This window comes from Tachypleus tridentatus, chromosome 13 (genome assembly GCF_004210375.1).
Source record: "Tachypleus tridentatus isolate NWPU-2018 chromosome 13, ASM421037v1, whole genome shotgun sequence".
Taxonomy (NCBI): Eukaryota; Metazoa; Arthropoda; class Merostomata; order Xiphosura; family Limulidae; genus Tachypleus; species Tachypleus tridentatus.
In genome coordinates this window covers 270,001,430-270,017,289 of record NC_134837.1, presented here as the reverse complement: position 1 = coordinate 270,017,289, position 15,860 = coordinate 270,001,430, and the positions used below count along the sequence as shown (strand labels likewise).

Below are 15,860 nucleotides of genomic sequence, written 5' to 3'. Positions count from 1 at the left end.
AGAAATGTCACGTGTCACTCTAGGAGAAATTCAGGTATTTTTAAAAAATTGCCTTATGAAATTAAGAACTTAAAACTTTTATTCTATTAAAGTATCATTTATTAGCTAAGATATTTGGTTATACTAATTGGTATAACACAAACAAAAGGGGGGTTAATAAAATATTGAATGAAGTCTCTAAAACTTTGTAACACGTGTGCAGGGAAGCATGCCAGTCAAGACAGGGTTAAAAGGATCTCTTGTGCTTTCATCCCAAAGGTATGAGATGCCCAATTTCTCATAAGAGATGAAAACACCCACAATGATGACATATTAAGTTGGAGCAAGAATAGATGTCTTGGTCTTAACAAAGAAGTCTGCCTTCATTGTTATCTGAAAATAGAATTAGCATGCAATGTTCTTACACAACTGATAAAATATTGTCAGCAGTAACCAGCTGTATAGGGAATAGTACAATGAGAAAAAACTCACAATATGGCAGAACCCATGTGAAGATGATGGGAGTTTGAAGGTAAGAACTCAGAACTGCAGTACCTGACCCTTGTGTAGAAGAAATGCATATACTGATGGAAGACCTTCATTATGGTAATGTGCAGAAGTACAATAAACTTGGACATCCACAATCCCAGTAAAGAATGTCAACTCACAGTGACAAATGAGTAACTTATGAAAACTGGACATTGATATAGACATGAAAGATCAATGAATGGATACAAATTTTTCATAAATTAATGGAAATAAAACCTCAGAAGAAACAGCATGAATACACTTTCAGTCAAACTCAGTCTCACAACTAAGCTCTAAATCCCAAGGATCTGTGGGATAGTTGGGTGGATAATATTGGTATAAATGTGAATTGAATGAAGAATAGTGACTTAAGGATCTATAGTTCTCATGGATCCGTGATATTAAGGTTACCAGACATTTATTGCACTAAGCCCCTACAGACAATAATTACTGACATCACTTGGACAATCTCAACACAGAGTGACCCTACCAATTGTTATGCAATGCTACACACAAGAGGTGAGACAGGAGAGACTTGAATTGCCTCTGAGCCAGAAATAGTAATCCAGGAATTCTTACTGTGCACTGGTTTAGCAACTGGAATAATTTTGTTTTATGATTATTATTATCATTATATAATAGATATAAATATCTCCACATGATTGTAATATTGAAGAACCCATCAGTGATGATTTGTTAAGAAAAAGTGACATCATTATCTGAATGAGGTGCTTATGTATAGAGGAAGTAGTGACACAGGTCGAGAGTGTCACAAGTGTATCAGCTGGGTGGGATATGGAAGACTTGTTCAAGCAAGAAAAAACTCAGACCAGATGGACTTAGATGGACAAAGGAAGAAGCCTGTAAGTGTGAGAAAAGGTATGTTTTACACACACTTACATTCATACATATCTATAGATAAATAATATACATACACATACATACATATATCTATAAGTAGATAATATATACACACATACATACATATCTATAGAAAGATAGATTATTCAAAATAAATCTAGCGAGTGCTGATTGTAATATATGACAGTATGAGAACAAATATTAAAACCTTTGTGAGAAACTGTTTGTCTGAATTCACAATGGAAAATAGTTTTTAATACATGGAGGGCACTTGAACTATTTTAGACAAATAGTGGCTGGAGTTAAGATTTTTTAATATAAACTGCACTAATGAATTAATATAATTCTGTAAATGGGAATATTATCTTCCCACAATTAAAAACTCTACCTTTGGTTGATCACATTCCAATATACACTGTAACAGATCACTTTTCAGTTCTTCAATTGCAGGAATACTGAGTCTTGGAATAAAGTCATCCCCTAAAATCACTGACAATATAAACTCTTCTGACTGCTTTGCTAAATCTGGACTCAGAAGTCCACCTGGAGGTGAGAAAGCAAAGCAATGAACCCCTGGATACTTCTCTTTCAGTAAAATAGCAAGAACCGAAGCTGTTCCAGCTCCCAAACTATGGCCTGTGATGACAAGAGAATAATTCTGATACAGAGATAGAGCATCATTCAGAGCATTGCTTTCTTCAAGCTTATCTCTCACAAAAACAGCTGCACGATATATTCCTCTGTGACACAGAGAACCACTAGGACAGTTCTCTAGATGAAACATAAATTCACACCCAGCATTCAGATCTGTTAGAGCATCTCTTAAGGAGAGTGTTCCTCGAATAGCCACAACAATGGAAGATGTGGCATGATCTACTGCTACATAAAATGGAACAGCATAAACACGGTTATGAAATGACACATATATCAAATCACTGTCTTTCAGCCCTGTAATATTCTTTAGTGCAGCTGCATGACACAGGCAACAGTTGTCATCTACAACGAAGTCTGGCCGTCTTCGACAACACAAGCAGCAACTGAAACGAGGACATGTGAAAACAGATATTAATCTTAACCATCTGAAACACTTTCACTCACATAATAAATGTAAATTAAAATTCTTTACAAAAACCTCCAGACTGATCTAAATCTAAGATTTACTGATGTATTAGTGCTGTGTTATGACCATGTTTTTAATGACATCCTAAACTCACTTGATTTCTGTCCAGAGCTGGCACAAACCTGTACCAATGTTGGAATACATAAACATTGGCCAGCCATAGCTGCCTCTTGCAAACTTCATGAAATGACAAGCAGTCTCTATGGTCATCCACTCTTGCTCCTGTGTGGGTGTGTTGGTTATTACTGAAGAGCAAGGTCCAGTTGTAATATCTGTGTATGAGAAATTTGGAGAAGTTAATCTAAAAACAAAATAAAACTTAGTACCAAAAAGTCCTAAATATCATTCTAATTTTGAAAATAAAGTGAATATTAATTATGAAAACCTTCAATAAATTATTCTGTAAATGTTTGAAGTTGATAATATGGAGGTTTCCATATAAAGTTTATTGTTCAGATTTGTTGTTGATAATATGGAGGTTTCCATACAAAGTTTATTGTACAGATTTGTTGTTGATAATATGGAGGTTTCCATACAAAGTTTATTGTACAGATTTGTTGTTGATAATATGGAGGTTTCCATACAAAGTTTATTGTTCAGATTTGTTGTTGATAATATGGAGGTTTCCATACAAAGTTTATTGTACAGATTTGTTGTTGATAATATGGAGGTTTCCATATAAAGTTTATTGTAAAGACTTGTTGATAATATGGAGGTTTCGATATAAACTTTATTGTAAAGACTTGTTGATAATATGAAGGTTTCCATATAAAGTTTATTGTAAAGACTTGTTGACAATATGGAGGTTTCCATATAAAGTTTATTGTAAAGACTTGTTGATAATATGGAGGTTTCCATATAAAGTTTATTGTAAAGACTTGTTGATAATATGGAGGTTTCCATATAAAGTTTATTGTAAAGACTTGTTGATAATATGGAGGTTTCCATATAAAGTTTATTCTGAAGATTTGTTGTTAATAATATGGAGGTTTCATATACGTTTACTGTAAAAGTTTGAATTAGTTTTCAATTGTAATAAAGTTTTCTGTAATGAGATTTGATCATTTGTATTAGTTTTAAATGGTGATAGTTTCTGTAATGACATTTGATCTAATATGTTTATTCTAAAGTTTAGTAAAAAGAGTTTAAGTTTCACCTCTAAATAACATTCATTACACTAAATTAAAAAAAAAGTTCTAAGTGGAAGTTAATATATCCGTTAAATCACACAGATGTAATGTAATAACTACTGTCACCTGAGGTCTTTGTACTTATGAAGGAAGCATTCAGTGCATTATTATCAAGCTGAAATACAACAACTCCTGAGAGATGTACTACAAACAGAGGTAGAGTACACTAGAGATAATGGGTCTCCACACCCTTGATGAACCAACATATCATCTAACAAATTATAAATATTACATTAATTTGCCACCCTAGGTGACTCTAACTTTTCCCTGTAAAACCTGAAATAACTCATTAAATTTCCACCCTTATTAACCATACATATCCTTTAATAACAGAATATAAATATCAAACTAACTTGATACAAACATAGAGTAAACCTAAACCACAACTAGTTTATCCACAGAATATTTCATATAAATATTATCAAATATACAAAACAATTTATTTTTCTTCTTCATCTTTAACTGTTCTGTGTAAAAAATACTATGATACCTGTATTTGGTTGATCACGTGTTAAACTCGCTGCCTGTAACTTTTGGAATTGTTTCGTATGTAAAAGGACAAGTCCTACAACAATATCTGATGGCACCAGGTCAACATCCTGGAATATAAAACATTTATATTATATAAATTCACTAACTGAGTATATACATAATGTATATATAATCTAAATGTTGGTGTGAACCAGTAGCTTTGTAATATAAACTAATACAAAACATATATAATAGAATGATTACCATATAATCTAAATGTTGGTGTGAACCAGTAGGTTTGTAATATAAACTAATACAAAACATATATAGAATGATTACCATATAATCTAAATGTTGGTGTGAATTATTAAGTTTGTAACGTAAACCAATACATAATGGCATTAACCCTTAAACATCAACCATGATCAGTTGATGCTGCTTTCTACAATATCCCCATTTTTTAAGAGTTAAAAGGATATAAAAAGATACAGGAATGTTACCGTAAACCTAAATACTGATGTGAATTATTATGTTTGTAATATAAAGCAATACAGGACAGCACCCTTCACTGCTTGCAGACAGTTGAAGGAAGGCAACCACTTTCCAAAGTAAAGATGATAATAAGGAAAAGGAAATAAAGTACTGCCATCTGGTAGTCAAACTTAATAACAACATTAATAACAAATATTAATAATTGTGAAGTTATAATGTTTACAACAGAAGAGTATGGTACACATTATTATTAAAACAGGGTAAACTATATATTGAAAAATATTTTCCTTCTTCAAATTATTTAGATTGATATTATTATCAATTATTTTCATTTCTAGAGCTAAATACTGCACCTATATATAATAAAAGAAAGTATTTTTAATTTCTAATTCTACTGCGTAAATAATATCATTTATACCAATTAAATCATCTATATATCTGTAAGTTAAAGCAAAAATGTCCAGGTATATGTATTTTTAAATAAACTTATTCTCATTAAAATACAGATACGTACACTGCTGGTCAATATCTTAAGGCCAATGAACATAAAGACAAAATATGCATTTTGCATTGTTAGACTCAACCACTTATTTGAGTAGAGCTTCAAAAGATGAAAATAAGAAAAGGGAAAATAAAAAACTTTTTTAGCATTTAATAGGGAAAATGTGAACATTATAAAATTAGCCTAAATACTAGCTGGTCAAAAGACCATACTAAAAAGAAGTCCTAAACAGGGTAGGAAATGCCCAACGAGAGGTCTCAGTAGTGCGTTGCATGGCCATCATTGCGAATAACTTCAAACATACGCTTTGGTATGGTTGATATAAGCATTTGTAGAAGGCTAGCTGGAATGTTACTCCAAGTGGTGAAGATGGCTTCACAAAGATCATGCACTGTTTGGAATTGACATCCATTTCTACAGACCTCCCTTGCCATCCACCTCCAAACATTTTCAATGGGGTTCAGTTTGGGCGAACACGCTGAATGGTCCAAAAGAATTACGTTATTTGCCATGAAAAAGTCCTTTGTTCTGCGGGCATTGTGGATTGTAGTGTTGTCCTGCTGAAAGATCCAGTCATTTCCATACAAGCGAGGGCCTTCAATCAATAAAGATGCTCTCATCAACATGCCAAGGTAGCTGTTTGATGCCTCTGTATAGCCTGAAGCTCCATTGTTCCATGGAAGGAGAAAACACCTCAGATCATGGTGGAACCTCCTCCACTGTGTCGTGTAGAAAGTGTCTCTGATGGGATATCCTTATCGTGCCAGAAATGTTGGATGCCATCTGAATCATCCAGGTTAATTTTTTCCCATACGAGAACAAAACCTTCATCTACTTTTCTACGTCCCATGTTTGGTGCTTCTCAGCAAAGTTTAACCGAGCTGTTTCGTGGTGTAGAAGGAGGCATGGCCTTTGAATACGTTTACGGTTTTTAAAGCCATTCTCTCATAGATGCCATCTTATTGTTCTTCAGCTGCATTCTGCGTCCGTAAGGGCCTTAATCTGGTTTGACAATTGGCTGGTGTCTTGCTGTTCAACCTGTCGAATCCTCCTGCTCAACGCTGGCGAAATTTTCTTGGGTCGACCACTTGAAATTCTTGTTCCGTATTCCTCAGGGTCTTTTAAGAAATTTGCAACAGCAGTTTAACTACACCCAATCTCACCAGTAATGACATATTGAGAGACACCTTGCTTTTGCAGCTCGATAATTCTGCCACATTCAAACTCTATCAACTTTTGAGCTTTTGCCATGTGTTTACCCAATGTAACACAGGAGATGTTGACAATGCTAATGCTTGAACACAAATGACTAAATTTCGTTACATGTTTACCAATTAACGCTTTGTTTCAGTATGTTCTTAAACTTTTGACCAGCTGGTATTCAGGCTCATTTCATAATGTTCACATTTTCCCTATTAAATGCTAAATAGTTTTTTATTTTCCCTTTTCTTATTTTCATCCCTCAAAGCTCTACTCAAATAAGTGGTTGACTCTAACAACACAAAATGCATATTTTATCTTTATGTTCATTGGCCTTAAGATTTTGGCCAGCAGTGTATTTGCTACAAAACTAGAATAGCTTGCTCCTACTGGAACTCCTATTACTTGTTTAAAAACCTTGTTACTAAAAAAATATAATGATTACAAATGCAGAAACTTAATATTATGTTTTTGAGCTAAGATTTTTGTTTTTTTTACAGAAGGTTAACAGAACCTAATGAATTCATTAGAAAAATTAAACAATTTAATGTAATTGTTGTGTACAATAAAATAAAATGTTTGAATATTCTTTATTTGTTCCTCAGATATTGATTATTGATTATTTTCTAGTATTAAAATTGTGCGTTTCTTACTTGTAATACTTATATTTTTTAAATTTAATAATGAACTGACTGCTGCATAAATCTCAAAGTCATCAAATATTTTACATTTAAAGTAACTACAAAATATTAAGTTTTAATTTAATCTCTCATTTTCAAAACTACATAAACAAATTTTAATCAATACTTTATGTCTATACATAAGTGCTTTGTATGATCATTTCAAAAATTAAAAAAAATTTATTATATTAATTAATTTGCTATTTTAAAAGATTATGTTGATAAACATTTTTAAAAATAATTTACATGCAATAATACTAGAAAAACTATCTAAATTACTACAAAGTAAAAACAAAATTAACTCAATTTATTTTTTCTTTTACCTTTTATTTTGTTAAATTTTGAAAAAAAGTCATATAAAGAAGAAATGAGTAAAACAGTAATTATTACTCAAAGTCAAAGCAGTAGAGTTATTAAAATATTGGTTTAATTCATACGGATATAACATTCCTAATTTCAAAATATTGAAGTCCTTGTTGAAGTCTATTGGTATCTTCATTAAGAATTTCTAATATAGTTATCTTAATAGATGTAAAAGGATGAATTCTAAATATTTTTAATTCTATGAGAGTCATAAATTGTTTTTCACTTAAGATCTATGCCAGTTTATATATATATTTAATTTTGAAGTTTGTACCACATGTTCCATATTACATTTAGTATAAGTTCACAGATATTCTGCATTACTTATTTACCAGATTTAATTTGTATAAGTAATAGGATGAAAAGTGTTTAGAACAGGATGTGTGAGACATCATTTTTTATTACATTTTATAACATAAGCAGAAATATAATTATTAAAATCAGCTCACTAGGTTAAATTACAGTTTACACAACAATTTGCCCATTAGTTAAGACAATGACACTTAACTGTATAAAGATTGAACAATGTAATGGAGAAGTGTGATATAGTCAGCAAAACATTACATTCATTGAATATATGTATAGAAGATTAATACTGAACAGTGCAGTGAAACAAAATCAAAACAAAGGACTGTGTTAAAAATAACAAACCTTTCACTCATGATATTTTATAATAAACAAAAACAAGCCCACCAAAAAATAAAAAATACTACACAAATCAGAAGGATCCCCAGGGTATAGGCTACAACGTGAGATATAAAATGTACACAAGGTTTTGGAAGTGACTGCAAAGTAGGACCTGCATTCTGGTGGGGATACACTATCTGTCAGTCTTAACCTCAGTTCACCTGTCTCACAAGACAAAATTCATGAAAGTAAATAATAAAAACAAAAAATAAAACAAAATTAGGAGAGCAAGATGTGGGTACTCAAGCCCACAATGTTCCACATAACCCTTCAGTATCTGCTCTCCAAAGTTAAGAAAAAGACGTAATAATCATGTATAGGAAACAAATTCTGATGTGACGTAGTAGGTTTATACGTCTGTTTGAATCTTACCTTTTATTTTTGTAATCCATGCATTAGAAAAAGATAAACCTAAATTATTTATTTGAAAAAAACCTCATACTGGCATTAATTAGAATCAGATTTCTAAAACATTCTATATATTCATTTCATTCATCTATTTATTTTATTTAATTATTAATTTTATCTTCCTTTCAACTTTTAAAATTATCTAACATTGTCTAATCCTTAAAACACTGTTTCACTAACCGTCAGTTCAAAACAATACAATTTAAATATAAAATAATTCTAAATGTATAAAAAATTACATCAAGTTAAATAATTCCTGTTTAAAATCAGAAAAATATAAATATACTGATACAATAAAATATAAATCATTCTCACATAAAAGCTAAAATATATTCTTGAAACTTACAATAAATTAAGAAGTTACAATTATCCATTAAATCTTTAGTACATATGTTGATAAATATCTTATTCTCTATTTGTTTTCACTTTGTAACTAATGTATTGTACCTTAAACCATTTAATTAAAATAGGTGGAAAATATTACTTTATTAAGAGCTCTCTCTGTTTTATTATTACATTTTCCTCAATAAAATTTTTCGTAATTTTCTAATTTCTTTTATTTCATCACCAAAAAAAATGATTAACCTTAGAAATGTCTACTCATCCTCATCCTATTATATATTTTTTTAAATTAATTGGTAACATTAAAGGTAGCTTGGGTTGGGCTTAAATGTGGGTTTATGTAACTAAGTTCTAATATTTCACCACATGTATTTCTTAATATATTGTACAAATTAAGTTACGTATAATAATTTTGAATCACAATCAACAGTTTAATTTATTTAAAATAAAACACGTTATGGAATACAGGATATACACATTATTTAATGTGTTATTCTTCATGACGTATACATGGCAAGATTACTTCTTATAAAATTTGTCTTTCTTGTATTCAATAATTTGTACTGGTTTTTTCAGGCATGTCTTTGATAAGATTATATTAACATTATTGAATACTTTCTTTAGGATAACAACTTCCTCCACATGTTTATCATCAAAACAAACATGTCAGTCATATGTGAACACAAGAAGTGTTCTTTTTCCTATTTAGATTATTTATCATTTGAATTAATTTTTACTATGTTGAGCCTTCATTCAATTTCTCTATCTAAATAATAACCCTCTTTTAAAAATATTTGTAGTTCTTTGAGGCTCACTTTTCTATCTTTTTCTTCACAAACCAAAGTTTAAATCCTTTGAACTAAAGATACTGTGCTCTAAGTGATTATTAAAAGAACCTAAACTTCCATATTAATTGGTACATCTATAATAAATACCTGAAATAAATTCTCCATTGTCTTTAACTTTAACTAAAATATCTGGAAATGATAACTTTGTTTCACTCATCTTAATATAGAATTGTTTTATAATAATTATTCCAGATTCAAAAGCCATTATCACAGATATACACATTGATATGTATGTGTATGTTTATAGGTATGTATATGTTTATATACATGTACATTTATGTACACGTACATTTATAGGTATGTGTATGTTTATATGCATGTATTTTTATATGTAGGTGTATGTTTAGATAAGTGTATATTTATATACATGTATGTTCATATATACGTGTTTACATGCATGTCTATGTTTATATGTGTGTATGTTTATATGTATATGTGTGTATGTTTATATGTATATGTGTTTATATCTATGTATTTATATACGTCTACATTTATAGGTACATGTGTATGTTTACATGCATGGATAAAAATAGAACTGTAATTCATCTTACTTCTGCTCATTACAAAACCAACCAGGTGCTTTTCTCTATCTCGATATGAAAGTTTTATAAATACACACACAAACATACTATTCTGGTACCTATACCTAATAATAATACCAAACAACATCAACCATACAATGTGGTGAAGAAACTTACAAGTACCTATACCTAATAACCAGCTGTACAATCTTTCACACAAATAACATCTATCATATGATGGACTGTGTCACCATCAACCAGCTCTATCAGTTCACAATTCATTGGACTGTATCACCTACAACCAACAGTATTAACGTATGATTCACTGGATCGCATCACCTTCAACCAACTAATTAATGTATGATTCACTGGACTGTATCACCTTCAACCAACCATATTAATGTATGATTCACTGGACTGTATCACCTACAACCAACCATATTAATGTATGATTCACTGGACTGTATCACCTACAACCAACTGTATTAATGTATGATTCACTGGACTGTATCACCTGTAATCTTATTAGTTCAATGTCTTTACACAAGTCAAGGCATTTTTCTTCTTTTTAACTGAGTTTAGAAGTTTATACCACTGTGACTGGAGATGGGTGTATTTATATATAAAGTTCAGTGACCAATATTTTAGACCAGAGGTGGACAAGTTATTTTTTTATAGTGGCCACATACTGTGGCTAATGAAAACAACATTAAGATAGAGGAGGTTTAGCCTCCTCTGTGAATTGAAATTCATGAAAAGACTGCGATTGCTCACTTATTATTTTACCTCTTCCCTGAAGCTTCGTATTCAAATTATTAAAGTGAGCCATCATATCCCACAGAAAGTACAAATCACACTGCCATGACAAAGTTTCAATTTCAGGGAAATTTTCAATCTTACCTTTTTCAACAAGATACTCTTTTATTTGAGGAAATAAGAAAGTAAATCATTCCAAGACTTTTCCTCTACTGAACTATCTTACATTTACAAAATCAGTAAGATTATCGAAAATACAGTCACTACTTTTCTTCAAAGACTCAACAAACTGTCCATGGATGAGAGGGCTTCCACTTCTAATTCACAATTTTTACAACCGTGCCCCTCAATTGTTTCAATTCATCACTTTTAGACATTTGAGCACATAAATTTTCCTGATGCAAATTGCAATGGAAAGATGGCAGCGTGGGCTTCACATTATTTACAATTAAATGCTGCTTCAAAAGAGAAGCAAATCCTAATTTCACTCTAGTCATGGTGGGAGCACCATCTGTTGTGAGAGAAACCAGTTTCTTAAAATACAGATTGATTAATTTTGACATTTTGAGAAATTTTTCAAAGACGTTTTTTCTACATGCTCGATCTCATAATCTACAAAGGCCAAACAGTTCTTCCCTCACTTGAAGATCTGAAGTTACATATTGAACTCCAAATATCAACTGTGCAGTGTCACTAACATCTGTTGACTCATCTAGTGCTAAAAAAAAATACAAACAGTCTTTTAGTTGTTGAAGCAACTGATTTTCTGTCTTTCGCTAACTCTAACATTCTGTGGACAATTGTTCTTCGACTTAATTGCAAATGATTTACTTTTTAAAGAATATATCATCTTTTATTTTTGAATCATAATTCTCCAACAGTGTTTCAATGGCCACAATAATTTTTTTTACTAGTTCAGCATCAGAAAATGATTTCTTTTTTGAGCTAGAATCCAAGCTACTTTATAGGTAGCTAATGTAACTAGTTCTATTGATGATAAAAATTGTTTTAGGCCTCCCTTTTGTTCATGAAATTGTGCTTTCAGACGGTTAATTTCATTCACACGATTTTTGCTATCAACTGGAAGTTTTATATCATATTGTTAAATTGTTGCTTAAGGTTGTATACTTTATCATTTCTAAAAAACTTTGTTACACAAAACACATACTGACATATTTACATCAATAACTACAAATTTTAACTCTAACTTCATTAAATTCATGTTTCTCCAGTCATACGTCATTTTCTTTTTGTCAGTAATGCCATAATTAATTAAATTATCTTTATTTTCTAAGTGTTCACCATCATCTGGATTGTTTTGTTTTCTAATTATACACTTATCCATATTATGGGATTAAAAATATATTTAAACACTTGTAAGTTATACAATAAAAATATGTTTGCAAGTGCATGAAAAACAATGTAAACCCAATTGCAAACATCTAAACCAGACTGATATCACAAAATGGGCAATGTCTGTGGTAGTGATGAAGCACACGACATTAGCGATGACGAGAGGCAGTGTAGTTGCTGATTACCAAATTTGCAATAAAAAATAAATGATGGAAAAAGTTGATTTCAAAACTTGAGCTGACCACATGTGGCCAGTGGCCATGGAGTTCCCCACCCCTGTCTTAAAGCAACCCAACAATGAAACTGTTTTGGTATGCTGCCTCTTTTGTATGCTGAATCTGTCTTTTTCTTTCCCCATATCTCAGTTACTTTGCCCTGTATAAATCACCTAACACTTCATGTAAACTAACTGCTCTGAAAGAATGTATAGCTCCTAATAAAATAAGCAGATGGATAGAGAACCTAACACATTACAAAAAATGGTTTGGTTATATACCTAAAGAGGTTTTTATTAACATGTACCTCACACCTGAATAACAAACAAACAAAAAGAACCTTAGTGAGTGTGTGCAGATGCTTCAAGTATTAGTAAATGTAAAATAAAATTATCTTTCGTCACATGTTGCAAGAGTTGCTTGTTTACAAACAGGAAGAAAGGTCAATATAGCCTTTGCAGGTGTCAAAGAGTAGTAATCAGAAACCATACAATAATCACATAAAGCAAGGAGAAACTGTAAACATAGGTATACATGTAACAAGAAGAAAGAGTATATAATGTAACGAGAATAAACTGTAAACATACAAGTATGTATACATGTAATAAGAAGAAAGAGTATATAATGTAACTACAATGAACTGTAAACATACAGGTATGTATACATGTAATAAGAAGAAAGAGTATATAATGTAACTACAATGAACTGTAAACATACAGATATGTATACATGTAATAAGAGGAAAGAGTATATAATGTAACGAGAATAAACTGTAAACATACAAGTATGTATACATGTAATAAGAAGAAAGAGTATATAATGTAACTACAATGAACTGTAAACATACAAGTATGTATACATGTAATAAGAAGAAAGAGTATATAATGTAACTACAATGAACTGTAAACATATACATGTAATAAGAAGAAACTGTAAACATATGGATGCATATACACTTTCTAAAAGTGTATATTTCATATTTAAGGTTAGCAACAAAGTTTATCAAATCTAAAAACCAATTTGTACCTTAAACATAATCATTCTATTAAAGTAGTTTATCAGTGATGTCAAGAAAACCAACTTGTAAACCTTGAAACTTTGTTCATTCTTCTGCATAAAACATTTTCTCAACCCAAACAAGCCATTTTTACATATATAAAATAGTTTATGTTTAATTAACTAAATGTATTTAAAACATGAAGTATTAGTAAGTTCAAAGTAGATTATTAAACAGAGAAACAGTTTATATCATAGAATATGTGAATTATACTTACTTCAAATAAAGAAGCGAACAACGAAGCTATGTCGGAATACGCATGTTGGCTATTTTCATCAAGTCCAGCACAACAGCAACACAGGAGTTTCATCCTAAACAAAACAGACAAGGCACAATATGATTGTACTTGACATGAGAGTATTATTGCTTTATGTCTAATGAAAACATTAGAAGTGAATTTAGAAAATACAGCCAAAATGATTTTAAATATAGCATTATATTAACAAAAATAGCAACCAAGTAAATATATTATGAAAGAAAATAAATGCCTAACATAATTAGTGTCATACATCTAACACCACAAAATACACTTTCATAACTTGGTTACTATAATTAGTGTCATACATCTCACACTACAAAATACACTTTCATAACTTGGTTACTATAATTAGTGTCATACATCTCACACTACAAAATACACTTTCATAACTTGGTTACTATAATTAGTGTCATACATCTCACACTACAAAATACACTTTCATAACTTGGTTACTATAATTAGTGTCATACATCTCACACTACAAAATACACTTTCATAACTTGGTTACTATAATTAGTGTCATACATCTCACACTACAAAATACACTTTCATAACTTGGTTACTATAATTAGTGTCATACATCTCACACTACAAAATACACTTTCATAACTTGGTTACTATAATTAGTGTCATACATCTCACACTACAAAATACACTTTCATAACTTGGTTACTATAATTAGTGTCATACATCTCACACTACAAAATACACTTTCATAACTTGGTTACTATAATTAGTGTCATACATCTCACACTACAAAATACACACTTTCATAACTTGGTTACTATAATTAGTGTCATACATCTCACACTACAAAATACACTTTCATAACTTGGTTACTATAATTAGTGTCATACATCTCACACTACAAAATACACTTTCATAACTTGGTTACTATAATTAGTGTCATACATCTCACACTACAAAATACACTTTCATAACTTGGTTACTATAATTAGTGTCATACATCTCACACTACAAAATACACTTTCATAACTTGGTTACTATAATTAGTGTCATACATCTCACACTACAAAATACACTTTCATAACTTGGTTACTATAATTAGTGTCACACATCTCACACTACAAAATACACTTTCATAACTTGGTTACTATAATTAGTGTCACACATCTCACACTACAAAATACACTTTCATAACTTGGTTACTATAATTAGTGTCATACATCTCACACTACAAAATACACTTTCATAACTTGGTTACTATAATTAGTGTCATACATCTCACACTACAAAATACACTTTCATAACTTGGTTACTATAATTAGTGTCATACATCTCACACTACAAAATACACTTTCATAACTTGGTTACTATAATTAGTGTCATACATCTCACACTACAAAATACACTTTCATAACTTGGTTACTATAATTAGTGTCATACATCTCACACTACAAAATACACTTTCATAACTTGGTTACTATAATTAGTGTCATACATCTCACACTACAAAATACACTTTCATAACTTGGTTACTATAATTAGTGTCACACATCTCACACTACAAAATAGACTTTCATAACTTGGTTACTATAATTAGTGTCATACATCTCACACTACAAAATACACTTTCATAACTTGGTTACTATAATTAGTGTCATACATCTCACACTACAAAATACACTTTCATAACTTGGTTACTATAATTAGTGTCATACATCTCACACTACAAAATACACTTTCATAACTTGGTTACTATAATTAGTGTCATACATCTCACACTACAAAATACACTTTCATAACTTGGTTACTATAATTAGTGTCATACATCTCACACTACAAAATACACTTTCATAACTTGGTTACTATAATTAGTGTCATACATCTCACACTACAAAATACACTTTCATAACTTGGTTACTATAATTAGTGTCATACATCTAACACTACAAAATACACTTTCATAACTTGGTTACTATAATTAGTGTCATACATCTCACACTACAAAATACACTTTCATAACTTGGTTACTATAATTAGTGTCATACATCTCACACTACAAAA

General features: G+C 30.6%; 1 protein-coding gene across 4 annotated transcripts in view; it reads right to left on the bottom strand.

Moving 5' to 3' along the window:
* LOC143237182 (diacylglycerol lipase-beta-like) overlaps positions 1-15,860 on the bottom strand; it is a 53,595-nt gene that overhangs the window by 21,271 nt on the left and 16,464 nt on the right. For all 4 annotated transcript variants that reach the window (XR_013019909.1, XM_076476159.1, XM_076476158.1 and 1 more), the window contains 4 exons: positions 13,791-13,884; positions 4,169-4,277; positions 2,583-2,760; positions 1,757-2,405 (listed from right to left, as the gene is read on the bottom strand). Coding sequence is in view for 3 of the 4 variants with exons in the window: in XM_076476159.1 (XP_076332274.1) it covers positions 1,757-2,405; positions 2,583-2,760; positions 4,169-4,277; positions 13,791-13,884 (1,030 nt within the window). In the remaining variant the exon portion in view is untranslated. The remainder of the gene's footprint in view (positions 1-1,756; positions 2,406-2,582; positions 2,761-4,168; positions 4,278-13,790; positions 13,885-15,860) is intronic.